This window comes from Leucopleurus acutus (assembly GCF_964270905.1).
Source record: "Leucopleurus acutus genome assembly, chromosome: 16".
In the NCBI taxonomy this organism is placed as follows: Eukaryota; Metazoa; Chordata; class Mammalia; order Artiodactyla; family Delphinidae; genus Leucopleurus; species Leucopleurus acutus.
Window position 1 is genome coordinate 24,093,352 of NC_139158.1, and position 22,831 is coordinate 24,116,182.

General features: G+C 46.6%; 1 protein-coding gene across 1 annotated transcript in view; it reads right to left on the bottom strand.

The window, feature by feature from the left end:
* XYLT1 (xylosyltransferase 1) overlaps window positions 1–22,831 on the bottom strand; it is a gene marked incomplete at both ends in the record, with an annotated part of 298,048 nt that overhangs the window by 19,928 nt on the left and 255,289 nt on the right. The window contains 3 exons of the mRNA XM_082857206.1: window positions 4,307–4,483; window positions 7,570–7,786; window positions 21,489–21,569. Of these exons, the coding sequence (XP_082713332.1) occupies window positions 4,307–4,483; window positions 7,570–7,786; window positions 21,489–21,569 (475 nt within the window). The remainder of the gene's footprint in view (window positions 1–4,306; window positions 4,484–7,569; window positions 7,787–21,488; window positions 21,570–22,831) is intronic.

Genomic DNA, 22,831 nt, shown 5'->3' on the forward strand with positions numbered 1-22,831 from the left:
GAAATCATTTAGCTGGAGGTCTAATTCCTCTTACGGATATATTTTAGTTGTCCAGAAGAATGTGTTAAAATTTAATTAGCTGACAACATTTAAAAGGTAGAAGACTTTACAGAAGCAACTTTTGGTTTCCCTCTGAACAGAAACGATCTGGCCCCATGCTCCTACATGGTGACAAGTAGTTAAAGCTGAATAGCACCTGTCCCTTTAGATGGCCATGGGGTTTTTGGCTCACCACAGTCCCTACCGTTCCCTATTGCCTCCTGGGCATTGTAACTGACTTACAGACTCACAAGGAACACCCTGGATTTACTGATCGGAACCTTCAGGAGTGGGGCTTAGAAATCTGTATTCTTCACAGGCTTTGAAGGTGGTTCATTTGCTCACTAGGGTTTGAGGCTAATGCAAAGGACACCTGACCTGGCTGCACATCAGAGCCACCTGTGGAGACTGCGGAGTCCTTCCCGCCGACCTACTGAACCAACATCTCTGAAGATGAGGTTTAGGAATCCGTATCCAAAAAAAGCCTCCCAGGTGATTGTGCTGCAGTGTTTGAGAACCATTTATGTAAACCAAATTTTCAAGGAGGCTGAGTCCCAGAGAAGAAAGGGACTTACTTATCTAAGGTCACACAGCAAGGTAATGGCAGAGCCAGGATTCAGATACAGCATCAAGGGTTAGAGAAATAAAATACTGAGCCCTTATTATCTACCAGGTCTAAAACTACGGTCTGGGGCCGAGATCAATAAACCTTTTCAGCAAAAGGCCAGACAATAAGTATTTCCAGCTTTGCAACTACTCAACTCTGCTGTTACAGTGTGAACGCAGCCGCAGACAGGAAAATGAACGGGCAGCGGCTGTGCTCCAAAAGCACGTTAGTTACAAATACAGGTAGTGGGCTGGATGTAGCCCAGGGGCTGTAGTTTGCTGACCTCTGGTCTAGGGCTACGGAAACAATTAAAACACAGACCGCTCCCTTGAGGAGCCTATGATCTAGTGTAATTATTGACCTTAGTTTGGGTCTAGCATTGTTCTCACTGCAGTGGATTAATAGCAACAATAATGTCAATAAAAACTCCTGAGCACGTGCTATATACAGTGCACTGCATTTTGTCATTACCTCTAATCCCCCCAACTCTAATCCTCGTAGCTCTGCAAAGCAGGTGTTACGATTCCCATTTTACAGATGAGGAAACTGAGCTTGGAGAGGGCAAGTGATATGTACAAACTCACACAGTTGTAAGATTTGAACCCAGATCCGATGACTCTAAAACCCAAGCTCTTTCTTCTGCATCATCCTAGGATCACACTGCTAGTTGGGGGAACTCGAAGCCTCAATAACAAAAGCCCTTGTTAGTATTTGGAACATCCCACCTGCTCTCTGCTTCATGACCCTTGGGAACCACACCCCCTTCTCTGTGGTGAAGGGGTCAGGTCAGTTCCCTTATAGTAGCACTGAAAAGAGCCAGACCACGTAGGTTCAAATCCTCATTCTGCATCTTTCAAGCTGTGTATGTCTTTGGGCAAGTCATCCAGGGCCTCGGTTTCCCCATCCTTAAAATGGGTATAATAATATGGGTACTTAGCATAGAGTCTGGCACACGGTGTTAGCAGCTATGAGTATGTGACTATTATCACTACACCCTTAAGCCTGCTACCAGGGGCTTCCAAGTCTTCATTTTCTGGAGGCAGAGAACCAGACTCAGTGGCAGGGCAGCCTCCTTTCTCCTCCCGAGATTCTCTGATCATAGCTGGAGCTCCTAAAGGGCACATTTCTATATTTACAGTTCTCTTCCTCAGAGTTCTTTCAACAAGAACTCAAGAGTTCCGGGCAGGCAGCAGCTTCTTGAGTCTAGATGTTGGGGGATATACTTGATCTTTGTTTACTGCGAATTAAAGAGCTGTGAGCATGTAACTCAGTCTCTATGTCAGCTCATCTTTATCAGAGACCACAACGTCCCCAGGATGCTGGGACTGGAATACAAGTGCCGGCGCCCAGGAGTGGCCCCAGAGGGGCAGTGCACCCAAGAATCACCCGGCTTCTTGCTCTAAATGATGAAGGTCCTTTGCAATGAGGGTGATGACTGGTTCTCTACGAAAGTGGGAATTCTTCTCTATTTTCTCTTTTGAATAGGTCAAATATTCCCCTCGCCACCCTCCTTCTGCTCAGCAGATCCTTTCTGCACGGACAATGGAACTAAAATGTCACCCAAGTTCATGCCTCAATTAACATGGGTTTGAGGAGGCCCCCGGGTAGCTCTCAATCTGCCACCAAAAACAGACTAAAGAATACTTATTGCAGCGACTGCTTACGCAGGCGAAAGACGTTAGGTGGGAACCTTGAGGGAATAAGAAGGATGGGATGAAACCTGCTGTGTATTCGGCACCTGACCAGGCATGAGACCAGGCTGGCAGCGGGGTCTGATGGAAAAAGCCCAGGTCTGGAACTGGAAACACCTGTGTGGGACCTCCCACCCTACCACTCCACAAGCTGCATGTCCATGGACAAGCAAGTCCCTGCCTCTGTGCCTTGGTTTCCCCACCTGCACAATGGAGATGATTTCTACCCGGTGAAGGCAACGCCCACAGCGGACCAGGCACACAGCCTGGGATAGAACAGACCCATACCTCGTGCTTCTCAAACAGAATAGCCTTCTAGTTGCTTGGGGGTCTCGTTACGATGCAGATTCTGACTCAGCAGGTCAGGAGCAGCAGAGATTCTGCATTTCTAACAAGTTCCCTAGTGATGCTGCTGCTGCTGGTCTGTGGACCACACTCCTAGGAACCAGGCTACGAGGGTGGAAGCTTCACGTGGCAGTCCGTGTCCTCCCTGGACGTTTCCGTTACGTACCAGAGCAAGGCAGCAGGGGCACCTTGGACTGGGTTACCAGTCTGGCACTGTTGTCCGCCCCCCATCCTCCCCCACGTTAGTGGTTTGGGAAGCAGCACATCATCTCCATGTGGTGGCTCTAGTGACCTCAAAGTGACTTGTTTAACCACTTTGTAGCCTTCTGTTTGTGCTCTGGGCAGTTGAGGCTGGGCATGGTGAGGGGGAGAGGAGGAAGAACTCAGGCTACTGGCCTAAAGGGAGTGGGAGGTGTGCTCACACGGGGTGGGAAGAGGTCGCCATCCTGAATAGGTCTGGGGTCCAAGGCACCCTTGGTGCTCACGGGAAGCAGATGGGGCACTGGCCACCCTCCTGTCTCTGCTCTCCCCAGAACCATGAATCGATAGGCCTTGCAGAGATACCTGTGAAGGCAATAACGTTTCTTCTTGTTCCTCCTTTAAAGTTCACAGAGCGCGGTGTTTTACAAACTTGTCTGCTCATCAGAATTTCTCAAAGTGTAATATATTAAAAATAAAAATTCCTGGCCTGGACCACACTGGAGATCAAAAGCTCTCAAATGGGGATGAGTTTGCCACCAGTGGACAGCTGGCGATGTCTGAAGACATTCCTGGTTGTCGTAACTGCAGGGTGCTACTGGATCCCCACAGGGGACATTAGGCAGCATCTGGGGACGTCCCTGGTTATCACAACAGGGGGAGGCGCTCCTGGCGCCTAGTGGGTAGAGGCCAGGGAAGCTGCTTAACATCCTACAGCCCCCTCACCCCGACATAGAATTATCCAGCCACAATGTCAAGAGTGCTGAGGTTGAGAAACTCTGTCCTCTAATCAAGTTTGTACCCAGAAATATATTTTTAACAAATATTTCAGGAGATTCTGATTGAAAGGCAGTATAGAGAAATGGATACAAGTATGGGCTTTGGAAACAGATATGTTGGGCTATGTGACGTTGCATAAAGTTATGGAACTTTCTCTGCCTCAGTTTCCCTATCTCTAAAATGGAATAATAATCTATGTATGTATGTATCTTCTAAGGCTGTTGTAGGGTTAATGGATCAATACAGGGAAAGTGGTTAGAACATCCCTTGCATGGTGTTAGTGATCAATAAACGTTGGCTACTGTTGACGTTGTCATGATTATCATCAAGAACCAGGGTTGGGGGGGCTTCCCTGGTGGCGCAGTGGTTGAGAGTCCGCCTGCCAATGCAGGGGACACGGGTTCGTGCCCCGGTCCGGGAAGATCCCACATGCCGTGGAGCGGCTGGGCCCGTGAGCCATGGCCGCTGAGCCTGTGTGTCCGGAGCCTGTGCTCCGCAGTGGAAGAGGCCACGGCAGCGAGAGGCCCGCGTACCGCAAAAAAAAAAAAAAAAAAAAAAAAAGAACCAGGGTTGGGAATTGCAGGATCCAATGACCTGCAGGGCTGCCTTGGATGCCTGCAGACGCTGGCTGGAAGGCGCGGCTCACCTGGAAGCGGTGGAAGTCCTGCGGCTTGAAGTCGTTGGGGGAGCAGCCGCACCAGTCCACGATGTGCTTGTACTGGCACTTGCAGCCCAGCTTGCGGTTCCAGTTGGTGATGCGCAGGTTGTTGTCCACCATGGTGTCGCAGTGGGGACTGTTCTCCAGGACCGTGTGGAAGAAGGACTGCGGGGCAGAGAGGGGCCAACCTGAGACCTCGTCCAGCCTCCCTCGAGTGGGCTGGGGTGAGGGGTCCTTCCCGAGGGCCACCTGACAGTGAAGGGACTCTCCTGGAGACTCAGCTGTTCTCTCTGCAAATGGGGTCAGTGCCAGTCCAGGCCAACCAAGGGTACCCTGGAGGTTTTGTCCAGGGTGGCTTACTGCTGCTTAGAAGTTACTGCTCCGCGTGTTTCTCTAAGATGTCTCTCCCCAGCAGCCTAGAAACTGATTTCAAGACATCTCTTATCACCCAGGACATCCTCTGTCCGCTCAGCAGAGAGAGAAAGTCCCTTAGGGTATGTCAACACATGGGGACCGGAGAAAAACACTGGGACAAGTTTGTAGAAAACCCTGGGCCAAAAGGGCTCTTGATTTTGCAAATAGTTAGACCTGAAACCAAAGAGACTCAGGTCTGAGATATCTTGAAAACAAAGATTGAAGCTCTGGAATTTCACTCCTGGGAGAGGGCGGCCAGAATCACGGATGCCCTCCTGCCCTAGTCACTAGAGTAGCGACTACAACACTGGGAGGGGAGGAGGTGGGGGTCCACTGGGCTTCCCACTGTCCGTGGTGCTGAACCAGGCGCCGTAATCGCCCCCCATTCCTGAGGCTTGGTCAACCTCTCCTAGGAATCTGAGAAAGAGGCAATGTTGAGAGTGAAAAGAGAGACCAGAGAAGAGACACCTAGTTGGAGCTGCTGAAAGAGAGAGAGAGACGGTGTGTGTGTGTGTGTGTGTGTGTGTGTGTGTGTGTGTGTGTGTGAGAGAGAGAGAGAGAGAGAGAGAGAGAGAGAGAGAGAGAGAGAGAGAGAGAGAGAGGGAGAGAGAGAGAGAGAGAGACTGACTTCTATTTGGACAACTGTTTTATAACAACCTCAGATACCAGGCAGACACGTTCCCCCCTGCTCTCTGCTTCCTAGGGAAGCTGTTGGGGAGCACGTGTCTTCCTGTTACAAACTCATGGCACAGCCTTCAGATTTCTTCTAAACTGGTCCCCTGGAGGTGGTCTGGGAGAAGGGCAGGACAGAAAGGCTGGGATGGAGGAGGTGGGATCTAACAGGGATGCTGGAGTGTAAAGTGCCTGTGTGTGCTGGGAAGTGGGTGATGGCTGGGACAGAGAGAACCAGCATTGGGATGGGCACCTTGATTAAACAGCCAAAGCCCCAAACAGTCTCTTCTCAATGGGTGAGTGGACAAAATGAGGCTCTATCCACACCCCAGCTGCCCTTCTTATGATGTTAAATGACATGCCTGTGAACCTGCATTTTAAGCTTGAATTGTCTACAAGCCCAGAGAGGCACATATTCTCCATCAAGCAGTGGGGGAAAGTACCCAATTATCGATTGCCCTGTGTCCTTTTGTAATGATACAGAAATTCCCTGCAAGATAATGGATGAGGAGGTTACCAGACTTGATAGAAAAGGTGATTTTTGCTGAAATAGGATTAAAAGCTGATTACTTAACATGTGTGCAGAATAGCAAAACCTGGCCCAGTGATGACAAGCCCATCATCCCTCAGGATTGAAGTGGGCAGTCAGCCTTACTCAGAGCTTGGCCTTGCCCCAGATGTCGGTGAGGGATGTGGAAACCATCAAATGAGTTGCACTGTCTTGTCTGGCCTAGAAACACACAATCTGAGGGGTCCAGAGATGGGGCACAGCCAGGAATGGTGGGCCATTCATGGGAGGTGTTGCAGGCTCAATAGAAACAGAACCAGCTCTGGAATTTTCTGAAGTTGGAAATTAGGGTGAAAGTGAACTGGAGGTCAGGGAGCTAATCTAGAATCTCTCAGTCCAGGTCTGATAAGAAGGCTACTGGCGTGTCAGGGGCAACACTTCAGCACTGAGTCCCTACCCATTTCCAGATGGGGCTGGGGCTGTTTCAGAATACCCTGCAATCTTACACAATAGGACTTCTGAAACGGACTGAATGTTTGTGTCCCCCCAAAATTCATAGTCTGAAATCCTAACCCCCAATGTGACAGTGTGAGGAGGTGGTGCCTTTGGGAGGTGATTAAATCATGAGGGTGGGGTCCTCATGAATGGGATTAGTGCCCTTATAAAGGGGACCCTCACCCCTTCTGTCATGTGAGGACACAGCAAGGACTGTCAGTAGTCAGCCTGCAACCCAGAAGAGGGATCTCACCTGACCATGCTGGCACCCTGATCAAGGACTTCTAGCCTCCAAAACTCTAATAAGTACATCCATTTTATTGTATTTTGTTTTAGCACCCTGAACTAAGACAGTTTCCCATCCTGAGGTCTGAAAAGTGGTGACAGACGTCCCAGAGCTTTTCAAATACTTCCAGAAGCTGACAGGAAATGCCGAGTCCCAAGCATTTGGACACAGTGACTGTCAATGCAGGGGGTTAGTGCAAACCCAACAGAAGCCCTGGCTTTGGGATCACTGGAATTTCTGGTGTGACTGATGAGGCCAAAACTACTGTCTGTCAGGGAATGATAGAATACTATTCAAAATTAGAAAAGGAATTCTTGGTGTTGAAAAGTTATTACAGGATTGGTAAATGTGGAGGATCTGTCAAAAGTTGATGTGGGTGTTTCCTGAAAAAGCCAGCATATACAGTTGTGCAGGTTACACACTGCACAATTCTAGGGGGCACCATTGCTACTGTAGGTATGAGAGCTTTGTATTTATATAAATAACAGTTTTCTGAAAAATGGCGATAAAGTGTCTCGTTCTAACAAAATCAGTATATGGCGATGGTTTTATGACCAATGGGAGCCAAGTGTCTTGAGGAAGAACTGCCTTTTTTACTTTACATCTTTAAAGATGTTGTCTAGATTGCTGGTGGCAGCATTGTGCATCTACTCCATGCAACCTCTATGTAGACTGGAGGGGACCAGGGGCCCTGCTGTGACAGCAAGGTCCCTGGTAGCCAAAACAGTTCCCCATCTTCCTCTGGATGTTTGGAGGACAACGTATTGAACCCTGCGTGGCTTTGCCAAAAATTCAGCCAAAAATTCAGCATCCACTTTGCTCCAAAGGCTAGAGCCAACCCCTACCTTTCTCAGGGGTTTTTTCCTGGATACTCACCTCTGCAGGAAGCAGGGTGTAGGAGTAGAATTGCTTCATTTTGGTCACCAGATCGTCTGTGGAGAACGTCACATACTCAACAAACTTCCGGTTTAGCAGGAACCAATCTGAGCCGCCATCCACGGCAATGCCCTCTGGGATCCGCCGGTCCCCCAGGCGCCACATGTGGGCATCACACTCCAGAAAGAGCCGGTCCAGGCCCTGTTTCCGGATGAACCTGGGCAAGACAAAGTAGTGCTTAGCCCTGAAAGAGCGCCACCTAGAGTCCAAATGAAATGGCACAGTCTCGGCAATAAAGGCATTTATTGAGTACTTACTGTGTGTGCTAGATACTGAGCTAGGGGCTCTGTGTGTAGTTTTTCACTTGATCTTCACAAGTGAGGCTGGTGTCTATAACCCTATGAGGTAGGTACTATTATTATGCCCATTTTACAGATGAGGACACAGAAGCTTAGAGAGCTTAGGAGACTTGCCCACCCAGCACGATTAGATGGCAATGATCATCTGCGACATCTGCTTCCTCTTTAGAGAACTTTTGAATCACCTTTTCATGCCATGGATGCCTTGGCCGTTTGGTGAATACAGCCTAGGGACCCTCATCTCAGAATAATGCTTTTATTTTTTTAATATATTTTTGAAAATTAATTAATTAGTAAATTAAGTATAGTTGATTTACAATATAGTGTTAGTTTCAGGTGTACAGCAAAGTGATTCATATATATATATATATATACACACACACATATATATATATACACGTATATATATTTCAGATTCTTTTCCTTTATAGCTTATTACAGGATATTGAATATAGTTCCCTGTGCTATACAGTAAATCCTTGTTGTTCATCTGTTTTATATAATGCAGTGTGTATCTGTTAATCCCATACTCCCAATTTATCCCATTGCAGAATAATGCTTTTAAATGCATACAACAAAAATACACAGGGTTACAAAATATTTTCAAAAACACCAAAGTGATGACATAGTAATTTACATGATTCTTGATTCACACATTAAAATGAGTATTACAAAATAGTTTTTAAAACACCACATTTATGATAATTACATGTGTTTCCTTTTTAACACATTTAATCACAAGGTCTTGTAGTAGGTCTAAAAACTACTGTAATTTTGAAGAAGAGGTGAGCATATATGACATTTAGAAGTGGATGCCTCAATTATAACGCGATTTGAAAATATGTGATTCCTGGGCCTTTCCTGGCGGTTCAGTGGTTAAGACTCCGCGCTTCCAATGCAGGGGGCATGTGTTCGATCCCTGGTTAGGGAACTAAGATCCAATATGTCACGTGGCATGGCCAAAAAAAAAAAAAAAAAAAAGTGATTCCTAACAGTAACTGCTAATACTGTGGTGGTTTGTTACCCTACATTTTGCCTACATTTAGCTAGATTTCAGTTAGAGTTTAGTGAAAATTAAGATCATTTTCTTCCTATTCAAAGTCATAGACCCCTGAATTCTATCCATGAACCTCAGATTAATAACTCCTGCTCTAGGACACACACACACACACACACACACACACACACACACACACACACTCTTGGGATTCTGCAAGCCAGGCAAGGTGGAACTGGCATTTCCTAATTTGTAGATGCAGAAATCAAAGGTCAAAGAGCTGGTAAGGTGGGTGTGTTGGGAGGGTAGACAGAACTAGGGCCAAACTCTCTGGCCAAAACTCTCGGTTCATTTGCAGTTAGCATTAACTTCGCACCTACTGTGTGCCAGGCATGTGCTGGCCTTGAGGCAAGGAGAAGTGAGGATGGTCCCTCCTCCTCAGGAGCTGGTTATCTCGTTGGGAGTTTATAGTCTACAGGTCTCCCCGCCCAGGGATCTCGCTGCCCCTCCAGCTCACACAACATAAAATCAACCATTTTAAAGCACACAATCCAATGGCATTCGTTCATTCACGAGGTTGTGCAATCGTCACCTCTAGTTTCAAAATATTTTGTCACCCCCAAAGGAGACCCCCATCCTCACCAGCAGTTGCTTCCCATTCCCCCTTCCCTCCAGTCCCTGGCAATCCATCTATGGATTTTCCTACTCTGCATATTTCTTATAGAGAGAATCACACAAGTTGTAGTCTCTTGCACTCAGCTTCGTGTTTTCAGGGTTCCTCCGCATTGTAGCAAATGGCGGGGCTTCATTCCCTTGTTTCCGTCTGCCCAGCATCCACTGTCTGGGAGCCACACCTTGACTTTATTTTGGACACTTGCTCACCCTCAACTCTCAGTTCACTTGGCTTGCCTCACGCCCAGCACCAGGGGTGGGAACACGACTCAGCCTGGTCAGTCAGAGTATTCCACCTGCTTGGCTGCCATAATTGCTTCCTGGATGCGCACGCACCTCAAGCTGAGTCTGAGACTAGGTTCTGGAGTTTTGCTGGAAATACTAGGAAGGAGGGCTTTTCTAGGGGACTTTTTTCTGCAAGAAGGCAAGCTGAGGGCTGCCGACAGCCATCTTGTCACCATGAGTATAGAGGCTGTCTGATCATGAAGGTAACATAGAAGAGAAGACAAAAAAAGAGAGACGGAGAATGGGAGGGAGGGAGGGAGGAAGTAAGGGAGGGGGAGAGGCAGACAGACAAGGCCTTGATGACTCTGCTTGAGACCCTGGATCTTGCTATACCTGATTCACCCCCAGACTTGTCTGTAAAGTGCGTAAGGCATTTTAAGATGGGATTCCGTGACTTGCAATTGAAAGAGTCCTGACTAATACATTCCCGAATGATTTCACCTTTGTCATTACCGTGATGAATGCAAATGTTCTTAGGCTCCAGATAGGGCAGGTAGCCATGGCTGTGGCACATTAATGCCACCTCTTCCACTAGAGCAGGCTGCATCCCCCATTGTGTGTCTAGAGGTCTTTGAGCCTCCATGGCAGACCTCATCTCTGTCTTCACATCAGAGTTACCTGTCTCCTCTGAGGTAGATGCTGTGCTCACTAGAACTGATCTTGGCTTCCTCCTTTCTGCCTACCTTACAGGTCCTGGAAGCGTACAAGGCATCTGCTCAGGAAAGGTCTATGGTGATGACCAGACGTCAGAGCATAGAAGCTGAAGACAGTCCCACCCTGTTGGTCATGCTGAATTCTACAAAGAATCTCTCCCATTGGGCCTCCCACAAATCCACCAAAGGGAACTGCCTGAAACCTCACTAATAAACCCACATCCCTAGCATTTTCTTCTGCATAAATAGAGGACCTGCTTCTTGACATTGGTCACTCACTGAGCACGATGGTGTAATATATTTAATTCTTAACCAAACTGATGCTACTGTAATAAAAATGGTGACAACAACGATGCTGGTGGTGAACGGACTTAATTCTGCTAAAATGTGCTTTTCATCTACATTGCAATGTGGCTCTACCAGTAACCAGCTGGGTGAATTTGGAAAATGATGACCTTGACTCAGTTTCCCCCATGGGAAACTGACAAAGTTGGGCTAGGTCTAGGTTATAAAATTAAATGTCTACAGGGGTCAGACAAATAATATAAGTTTGTGAGGGGGGCTTAGTATAAGGCAACAGGGTAGGTGGAGTTAGCAAAGACGTAGAGACTGCATTTTCTGAAAAGCACTCAAATCCCTTAAAAAAAGCATCTCTGGCTAAATAAGACATATCTCTAGGCTGAATCCAGCCCACAGACCACCAGTCATAATAACGCTGGGTTAGGTAATCTCTAGGGTACTTTCCAGCTGTGACATTCTCTAAGTCCCTCTGTTATACTCAGCAAGAGGTGTGGGGCAAGCATTAGACGGACGCATGGGAGCCCAGAGAAGGCTGACAGCTTTTCTGAGGATACAAACAAGGGCAGAAGCCGACCAGAAGACCCACGTGTCCAGCATCCCTGGCCCTGTTCTTTCCCTAACACACCTTTCCTAGTGCAAAATCCAAGTTCGTTAGCAAAGCCATGTTCTCTCTGGGGAGCGACCTGGTGAAGGGTTTTCAATACGCTCACCATAGTACTCACTGACACTCACGGACCCACTGAAGGAAGCCGCCGAGGCTGAGGAAATAAAATCCTACCTCGACTCTGGCTGGTGCCAATTATATGATAATGTCCAGTGGGCACACTTAACTGTGTTTAAAACTTTAAATTTGACATACTCTATATCAAAACTTACATGGTAATCAAGACCAACTGAGAATAAGAGAGAGAGAGAGAAGAAATACAGGTGGGACGACTTGCAAAATTTTTCTTTCCGTGGAGCAGCTTTTTAATTTCATGTTCCATTAGATGGGATAACAGCATCATCTTGCAATTTTAATGTGATGACCTGGACCGCAATATCCAAATACAATATTTATGCAGTGATCTCCAAAATGAAATATTCATGGGGTTGGGAGATTGGCCGCTGTATTGACTGCCTTCAAAAACTGATAAGCTGCAAAGACATGCTTTGGTTAATTATGAGTAAACAGAGACCACAGATTGCCTTGTATCAGAAAGGGGCTACCAGGAACTTAGGTCTGGACTCAGATAAGGTGGCAGACGCCCAGAGTCTGGGTATCTAGCAGGCGAAAAGAATCAGCTGTTTCAACAGTGATTTGCTTTTTATTCTTCCCTGTGGATTTACTATAACTTGAAAAGGTAAAGGTCGGAAACCACAGTAAGTTTGTGAACACCCGGGTGAGTCTTGTCATCAGTGCTGGCTCACCAGGAAAAGGTGCACGGCTCTCTCACCTGAGGGATGGAGGGAAGATTTGCAGCAATGGGCCCAATTCACAGAAGGTGGCCAATGATGCTGCCCTCCCTTCAGTTTTGTTTCCAGTTGACCTGGTTACCTGGTAGAACTGGGCTCAACAGGTGATACCACAGAAGAGCAGACATGAAGAGGATCTGGTACCAATGCTGTCTCTGCTTTCACTGAGCAGTGGGGCTGGCTTAACTTCTCTGAATGCCAGTTTCCTCACCTGTAGGATGAGCTCCACGACACCTGTCCTAACAAGTTCCCAAATCAGCTGCAAAATTGTGATGGGTGACTGTTTACAAAGGTCCTTGCAAAGTAAGCACTCTTCACCCAAGCAGTGGGCTGACCCAACCATCAGTTCTTTTTTTCATAGAGACACCATCCCTCCCCAATCCTCCTTTGGTGTTTTATTTTTCTCCATGGCACTTTTCACTTTCGAATATAATATACAAGGTATTTATTTAGTTTATTGCCTATTTCTACTACTGGATGTAAGCCCCAAGAGGGCAGAGATTTTGATCACCTCTGTATTCTACTACAGTGCCTAACATACAGCCAGTGCCCAATAAATATTTGTTGAGTGAATGAATAAAGGGAACAGTAACAGCCACGTCTGTCAGGCAATCAGGAAGTAGCTGCCATTAGTTAGCCAGGTATCAGATTTTTCTAACACACGTTCGACAGACAAAGGAACTGAATCACAGGAAGGTTAAGTAATTTCTCCAAAGTCACGCAGCTAACAGGCCTAGACTTGAATCCAGGTCTGGATGAATCCAATGCACATGCTTAACTACTCTGCCATTTTTCAGCTCAATTCGCCAGGGTCCCTCCAAAAGGACCCAAATGAACGATCTGAGAACTCCTATTTCCTCAAAAAGACAATGCCCGGAAATGGGTGAACCAAGAGAAAACGGCTCATTGCTGGTTGGAAGAGGCTCTCAGCCAGTCCTCACAAGGGCTTCTGTCTTCAGAATAGGTTACTTGAGGGCAAACACGGTACGGTTTGCATTTGGTTTTACTTCCTGGGCTCTCAGGGATGGTTTGCCTCCCTGAGACTTTTCTCTACTGTCACGATATGGGACAAAGTCAGAGCTAAATATGCTTCGACTAGGATGTCACAAGGACCAAATCTACTCAGTTGGGCATCAAAGGAAATCAGATGGAGGATGGCACGGGGTCCTGAATCTCCCCCATGGGATAAGAGGTCAGTTAAGGAAGTATCTGTAGCCTTTGGAAATGGCCTCAGAAAGGGCAGACAATGAAGAAGTCTCTCAATTCAGTTAATCCCCTGGCTACAATCTCGGTATATTCATCAAGTGTGGAATTATTCCAGGACTGTCTTGTCCTGTAATGAATTCTGAAAGGAAGAACACTGCCCCTCAGATCTTACAGCATGTTTGAGCAAGAAGGAATCTCAGCAGTCAGCGAATATAACTAATTTTACAGATAAAAAACCCCAACACACCGAGACTCAGAAAGGACGTGTGATCCAAAGTCACACAGCCTAGAAAAATATTTTCTCTTCTTCTATTTCTCTCTCCAGCGATCTCCCACTGAACCAGATTACTCCTTTAGCCTAAGTACAACCTAAGCATTTTAGTTTAAAAATGAAGTCATGGAACAAAGCATGAAAACACAAGGTATGGATTCAGCCAGCTATGTGAATGGACTCACACAAAACAGCCATGTCACACAGGCGCCAAACTTTGGGCTCTGGAGCCAGCATATTTGGTACAAGTCCTGGATTTGCCACTAACCTTGGGCGACCTGAACATGGATGCCTCAGCTCCTTACATGGAAACTGGCGATCGTCATAATATCTGCCTCAGAGAGTTTAAGTGAGATTATATTATATATGGAGAGGGCTTAGCGTAGTGCTTGGCACTTAGTAAGTGCTTAATAAGTGTTCACCAAGATACTTAACTTTTTCCCTCATCAAGCCAGAAAATTAAAACTTCTATCTGTCCTCTTCTCTGTTCTGGGATTTGGTAGACAGGCATGTGTAGGGCACCTCCACAGCTAAGGAGAAACCCTTCATGCTCTGAGAAGAATGCCTTTTCAGCACCAGGGACAGAAGCCCCAAAGCCCTCACAGCGCACCCATGTCCTGCAATTATTTTAGTTCAGCAATGCCCATGGCTGTGGTGGTAGAGGGTGACAAGCAACACGGGCACCCTGATTCTGTCTGAGAACCACAAATTACAAAACCCTCCCATCTTTCCAAGGCACAAGTCAGTGAGGATTCAGGTCACTGGGTTCCTAGTTTGGCAGCTCCACAGGGGCTCTGCTGGCCATTTCTCACATGTCCAGTGTGGGTTATGCCCCTTCCCAAGACGAGCTGGAGTCAGCTGTCAGGCCTCAACTCTGCAGCAGTTGGAAGAGAAAAGGGGCTCGGGGTATTTGCTCATTCAGCAACTCTCCAAGTCTCTGTGCTGAGAATATGGTTGTGAAGAAGACAGACATCATCCCTACCCTCTCTCTTCTAAGATGAAAAATAAAACCATAATATTTACCATTTATTGAGCACTTGCTACTTTCTAGGTCCTGTTCCTAGTACTTAACATATATTCTCTCATTTAATCTTCATCACAATCCTATGAGGGTTCATTTTCCAAATGAAGGAACAAAGACACAGAGAGGTTAACTAATTTTCCCAAGGCTACACAGTTGGTTAGTGGCAAGGAAGGGATTCACACCTTAGCAGTCAGGCTCTGGATTCCACACTCTTAGCCACAAGACTATAACACTACTCTAGTAAATAGGTAAGTAGTCATAAACAGCTATGAAACACATGAATATGTAACTAGATGTTTGTGATAAGTGTTATACAGGAAAACTTAGAGTGCAATGACAAAATAAAGAGACAGGGACTTAATTAGTGGAGACTATTGGGGAAGACTCTGCTGAAGAGGTGGCACTGACAAGAAGCATGAGAAGGAACCAGTCATCTGAAGAATTTTGGGGAAGAGCTTTATAGGAGACAGAAATAGTGTGTGCAAGAGCCCAAATGAATGAAAAGAAGCTAACATGGTAGGAGTGGAAGCTACAGGGAGAAGCTCAGCTTCACCACCTCACACCAGAGGAGACCAGTCACAGGAGAGGCAGACTCTGACCTGATTGGTGGAAGGAATGTGTCAGCCATAAGTACATGGGGCCTGGACATGGCGGGAAACTCCACAATGAACATACTTAGGGAAATGGTACAGCACAGTGGCTAGGAATGTGGACTCTGGAGCCAGACTGCCAGGGTTCGAGTCTCTTTCCCCGTTCCCAAGCTGTGTGTTGTTTAATCTCTCTAGCCTCAGTGTCCCTATCTGGAAAATGGGCATGATAATGACTGCACTTACACCATGGGATTGTTGTGAAAATTGAAAGAATTAATATCTCTAAGGCATCTGGGACAGTCGCTGGAACACAGTAAACTCTATCATTACACATGCCCTGGGCAAAGAAAGCTGACTTGGTTTTGACATTCAGGAATGGAAAAAAACCCAGCCTCAGCAGAAATGCAGGGTTAGGGGCCCAAATCCTGGAACTGAGAATCCCAGGCTTGGTGGCCCATGCTCTTCACATGGGCCCAAATCAGCTTGCACCTCCCAGAGTCTAAAGGTCCACTGAGGGCTAACTGATTTTCCCTGTTTCACACATATTTATAAACAAAGTCTACCGCCTTCTGTTCTTATTGTCAAAGTAAAGGGGGCTTCCCTGGTGGCGCAGTGGTTGAGAGTCCGCCTGCCGATGCAGGGGACGCGGGTTCGTGCCCCGGTCTGGGAAGATCCCACGTGCCGCGGAGCGGCTGGGCCCGTGAGCCATGGCCGCTGAGCCTGCGCGTCTGGAGCCTGTGCTCCGCAGCAGGAGAGGCCACAACAGTGAGAGGCCCGCGTACCGAAAAAAAATATATATATAATGCAGTTCCTCCATAAAAGGCATGGAACACAAAAAGAAAGAAAAGAAGGAAATAAAAAATCATGCTCTACGTCTCAGAGATGACACTGCACATATCGTCCTTCTAGCCTTTGGTCCACCTTTGACATGTATTGTTTTGAAAAAAGAAAAGATTGAAAGTCGACCTCAAAACTCATACGGAGGCCCACAGAGCGTCTGTGTACACAGCCTTGTATGGGTGCCTGTGTGATGCTAAGCTTTATTTTGACATGGCTACCATAACTGGATTAAATAAAGTGAACATGCAAACAGGGATAAACTCACCGGTTGGGTTTAAGAAAAGCAAGAGGGAAATGCAATCTGCTTTCCCCATTGGAGATGAGATATTAGTTACCTCCTCCCATCAATCATGGTACTAGGAGACAGATGGGGAGAGAGCTCTTCTCCTGATAAGCAAGTTGGCACCAAAGGGCCTCCTGAAAGCAGATTTGCTTGGAGGAGGTTCCTGGCCAGGCTCTCGATGCATTTGACAGCTTTTGGTTAAACAATTGCCTATTTATACATCAAGAGAGGTTTGGGCCTGAAGATTAGTTCAATGTCAGAGAGAAGAAGCTGCTGAAGCTGCTTTAGCTGCCATTCTGGTGCCCAGGGAGGGGCTGCCGCCTCTAGCAGGTGGGCCCCAGACCAGGGAACAGGAAGAAACTTGTTTATGCCACTTCTGACCTGAGGGCTGGGACCCCTCCTAGCTTCCTTCTGGTCTAGTCTTCTTACATTTGAAATGCTAGCCGTTTCTCTGAGAGTTGTAGAAAGTGTTTTGAAAACATGAATCATGTGTATATATACCATCTTCAAGGCTTTTCCACTGTTGTCACCATCACCACTATCAACATCACCACCATCATCAACTTCATATGCGTAACTAACTATTCCAAGAGCTTACTCACATAGTCACTCATTTAATTCTTGCAGCAATTCTATGAGATTGGTTTTATTATCATGATTCCCATTTTACAGATGAGGAAACTGAAGCACAAGTGATGGATGTAACTTACCCAAGGCCACACACCTAGTGAGTGCTCAGCATACGAACGCTGGCAGTCAGGGTCCAGGACCCAGATTCTTAACTGCCATGCTATAGGTTTTATGACGTCTGTATGAGACTTTCCTTAATATTTCTTTTCTAAACCAACTTTAGATAGCTTCAACTGTTTTCTTTTAAACTTAGTCTTATTCTAAGCATCATGTCCATGAAATCATCGATGAGATGGGCTAATTATATAAATTTTCGTTGATATACATAAAATCAGTACTAACTCTCCCATGATGCCCATTTGTGAACACCCCAAAATCATCTCACATATCACTGGTGGATTGCGAACACACTGTGGGATAGGGTGACCCTAGAAAGCAGGGGGAGGACTGATTTTCCTCTCTTGCTCCTTTACAAATGATTCTGCTTAAAATCAGCAGAGCTTTGCTCTTTCATCCACACACTCCAAGAACTGAAAACAACAGGTCCTCTCAGATGCAGTCACTAATCAGGGGGGGATAAAAGTCAGACCTAACCAGACTCCAGTGCCAGCCGTGTGGAACCCTGAGCAAGTTAAAGCAACTCTGCCAGCCTCAGCTGTACTCTTTAAAAGAGGATAACACAACTCGAAAGCGCCTGGCTCGGCACTTCCTGTGGTCAGCGAGGATACTCAGTCCTCCACAATCCCCACATCACTGTCCGGACCTTATAAAGAAGAGGACATGAAGACATGGAGAGCCAAAGCCATTTGTCAAAGTCCCCTGGCTGTCACACGGCAGAGCTGGCATTTTGGCACACGTGTCTGGACTCCATTGCCCATGCTCTTACCACCACACCACACTCTGCCCCAGGGCTAAGCACTGGGGCCCTGGTGACCTTGAATTATTTGGAGAACTTAGACCAATCAAGGCCGGAAAATTCCCAGAGGAAACTCTATTCCGGCTGGGAATGAGGGAAATGATTTTCCCTTTCCATCTCCCTGTAAGGGGCCTGTCCCTACACACTGAGCTTTGATCAGGCTGCCGAGATTTGGGAAACTTCTCCAATACTCCCCGAGCAGAACCCAGGAGTTCCTGGGGATGTTTGCCAAGACCCGCTTATTCAGGGCACTTACTTCTTTTAGCCCTGCAGAGGTCATCTGGGAAACTGATAATTGTGCTATATGTCTTTCAATATATCTAGCTACTTCAGTTTTGGAGGAAAGCAAGGAAATACAGTGAACACAACACTCCCCTTGATTTAATTATAGGAACAGTCAGGACCAATTTGGCAGTTATTAAAGTACCAGTTTACCTTTACGCCATCTCTTAGCAGCGGGAGCTGGAAGTCCAAATTGGCTGCTAAAGGCTGAAGTTGGGGACGGGAAGGTCAAAACTGCTATTAGGAACCACGTGGAATTAAAAACTAAGGCGCCCTGTGGCCCATTTGGTATCTCACTGCTTGCTTTTGTCCCTCTCCATCTCTCTGTCTTTTAAACTCTCTTCCTCTGTCACACTGTCTGGTCCCGAAGCATGAAGCATCAGAATGGGAAGGCATTTGGAGATCATGTCATTCAACTACTTTGTTTTTCAAAGGGAGAAAATGAAGCCCAGAGAAGCAGAGTGGCTGCCTCAAAGCCACCCAGCATATTGGAGGAAAGCAGGACCAGAACACAGACAGGCTGCATCATGCAGGGATTTGAGCCTGGGCTCTGGGGACACACTCACTTAGGTTTGAGCCCTAACCCTGCCCCAGTTGCGTGAGCTTAAGCAAGTTACTTCACCTCTCTGAGTCTCAGTTACCTTATCAGTAAAATGAGGCTAATACGTTGAGAAGGGTCACCGTCTGGAGCCAGAAAATTAAACCAACACAAAGGGAAAGAGAACAGAAGTTAATGGGTGAGGGTGGTCAAAAGGTACAAACTTTCAGTTATAAAATAAGTAAGTTCTGGGGATGTAATGTACGGCACGGTGACTACAGTTAATAATACTGTGTTGTACATATTTGAAATTTGCTATGATCTTAAAAGTTCTTATCACGAGAAAAAAGATTGTAACTATGGGTGGTGATGGATATTAACTAGACTTACTGTGGTGGTCATTTTACAATATATACATATATTGAATTGTTATATCACTTACTTGAAACTAACATAATATGTCGGTTATATATTAATTAAAAAAAAAGATTCTTGCCCGTGAACTACTTGGCTATTTGATGTGATGTGTTTATTTTACTTTAACCCTCTCCAGAAATAATAAGAAGTAATTAAGCAGCCAGAAAAAAAAAAAAAAAGAATTAACAGAGTCTGGGCTTGATGATATCATTTGAACTGCTTGATTCAGCTATGCCTGAAGTCAGATACTAATGTTTTAGTTGCATCACCCAATTAACTTCCCTTACCCTTTAAGCGAGTTTGAGCTGAGTTTCTGTCACTTCCCACCAAAAAAGGGTCCTTCCTAACATGCCATCAGTGCAGAGCCAGAGCAAAGCCCCCCCCAGGCTGCACCCGTGGGAGACGTGAGGGAAGATGGGCGTGGCTAGGTTTGTTCACTCAGCAGGTGAGGCCTCAACTGACAAAGAGGAGAAGGTCACCGTCGACGGCTCATTTTACTACTGAATTAATTCTAAATTAATCTCCTGAATTCATCTAAGTGAGAGACTCCCAGCTGAGGACTCATGCATGAGTGTTGGAACTTGTGAGCTGTTTTGTCCAGAGAGCCTTGGGTTTTAGGGTTTTAGAGGGAGATGCAAGCAACAACTCCTTAGCCTGCGTCTTTATCCTGCCCTTTATCCTGCTGTGCCGTTTGGGTACCACCTGTCAACTGCTGATGCACATCAACTGGACAAGATGTACTCATACAGCCAGAGGCACAACTCTGGCCTATACACCATCTATTTATTTCTCCCACCTGCAATATTTGAGTCCAATGTTTATCATGGCAATGACATCATCACTACCACCACCACCACCATCATCATCTTCACAGGGCATTTATGATATGCCAAATGCTTCACATACAACATCGCATTTAATCCTTCCAACAATCTCGTGCGTATAAGTCCATTAATGTTTCCTTTGTACAGATAAGGGAACCGGCTCAGAGAGGTTACGTCACCAGTCCAGTGAAACACAGACAGGACGTGGTGGATCAGAACTTCAACCTAGGAGGTATGACCTCAAAACCAGGGTGAGGTAGGGGAGAGGGCAGCAGGACCGCAGCAACCTGTAGAACGTGGGCTTTGTCTAAGAACCAGATCAGAACTTCCATGAGAAAATTCAAGCACAGATGTAGTGGACCTTTGGCTCTTTTAAGATGAGCTGGAAATCTGGATTTCCCTGGGAAATATTGCTATTTTTAAATGGGGCTATTAACTTTCGAATGAAGCACCTGAATTAAACAAGACAAAACCAGCACGAAGGCCAAAGAAAACACATTAAGACGCTAAAGGCATCCTGTGAGCTGCCAGATTAAGTTCTGAAGGCAACGCTAGGAAAAGGCTCTAAGATGGCAGAGAGATCCTGGGCAGTGTTTTCTGTCCAGATGGTGGAGCGGACCCTGTGGTCTCTCCTACAGAGGGTGCTCAAGACTGTGTCCCTTCCGGCTGATCTCTGGCCGCGGGGATTTAGACTCAGCTCAAAGCGGGACTGTAGTGATGCTGTTTGGCTTTGCTCAGTTTAAGTGAGAGAGGCACAACAGATCCAGTGGGGCTTCTGGTGCCTCAAATCCCTGCCAACATCTTAGGCAGCAAGAGTGAGGCAATGGTGAGGGCGCAGCGCTGGGAGTCGGGATACTTGAGTTCAACCCCATGCTGGCATGAGACTCTTTCCTGCTAGAGGGTAACTTCCATGAGTGTGAGGATTTTGTCCTGTTCTCCTCTAGAAGGGTGCCTGGCACATGCTTGGCACTAAGTGAGTATTTGTTGAATGACTGGCTGACCGAATGAATGATCTGGGGACATCATTTACTTAAACTATGGGCCTCAGTCTTCCTACCAATAAATTGGGTATTAAAATGACTACCCTAGTTTCCTTGAAGGACAGCCATAATGTGATAATGGACTCATGAAAGGGCTTGGGGGAAAAGGTGTAAAGGACTAGGACATGATGAGACACATTCACTGTTATCTCTGTCCCTGGCCGGCAGGAGACACCATTTCAGATGCTACAAAGAAAGGGCCAAGGCCCATGCCATGCCTCTCTCCCATCCTCAACTTTTCTCTGGCTGCATCAAACCAGCCTAGAAGGAAGCCCCCAAATGATCACTCAAGATTTCCATTTCCCTTTTGCACAAGGGTAGGGGGAGGATATACTACCTGGCGTTGTCCCGGCCGTGTGACTTCAAGAAATTCATATCTCGGTATCGGGAGAGAAATGCCACCAGCTGGTCATTTGTCCTGTGGAAGCAAACCGAGAGGAAAGTCAGGGTCCTCCAGAAATCATGGAGACTTTGTGTCCTGGCTCCTTTCTTTGTCACAGAAACCAGGTCCCCTCCTTCTTTCACACCATGCAGGTAGGGAAGGCATCTTCTTTCATATGTCGCCATCATTGAGCTTACCACAGTATGCTAAAATGGACTGTTTGTCTCTTACATACTCCATACGCTGTGAACTCCTTGAGAATAAGCCTAGTACCTTATTTGTTTTGGAATCTCCAGTGCCCAACACTGGGCTTGGCAAACCGTAAGGCATCAGTGAATACTTCAATGCCAGATACAGAGTAACCTCAGGGCCTTTGCACTTGCCGTGCCTGGGAAATTCTACCCCATATCTTTCCATGTCTGCTCTTGTCATCCAGGTCTCCTTTCAAATGTCACCTCTTCAGAGAGGCTTTTTTTTTTTTTTTGCTGCCCAACCTAAAGTAGCACCTGCCTCCCCCCACCCCCATCACATCACTATATTCACGACATGAGCTCAGCGCCATCTGAAAGAGCTATATTTGCTTACATTAGGACGTAAGCTCTGTGAAGACAGAACCTAATGAAACTCACTCATCACTGGCACATGGTAAGAGGTACATTAACGTTTGCTGGATGAATGGATGACTCAAGGTGAGATGAGTTTAAACTGACTCCTTCAAATGTGTTTTGAGGAATGAATGAGTCAATGAATGAATGAATCCATAACCCCCAGGCTGACTGAGAGAGCTTTAAGAAATATGAAGTGCGATGCAAACGGGTGACATTGTTCCCGGCATTGTTATCCCAGATTTATCGCCATCAATCTCAGCACTAGCGGTGTAGTCACAGCTAATCAGCTTGTGCATACAGCTGTGACAGTACTTTAACAGGCAGTCACACGGGGTCTCCATCTGCCAGAAACGCGGTTGCCTCTTAGGCTGAATAAACCCAAACAGGTAAATGGTGCTGAAGTGACAGCTCCTTTATCATCTGGCTTCTCCGCTCAGGGATTTTTACTTAGAAGGAAAGGGTTAACCATTGTTTCAAATTGGGAGAAACGGTGAAGGCGCATCTCTGGGAAGAGAAAGGAGGCTAGACTCTGGGGGGCAGGGGGGTGCCTAAGAAAGCGATGCCTGTGCTCTAGAAGCAGAAAGGGCTGGGGAGAGATCCCAGCTCCACTTCTGACCCAGCTGTGTGTCCTACGGTAAGTCATTCAACCTGAGTGGCGGCCTTCACCTGGCTGCCCTTCACACAGTAGGT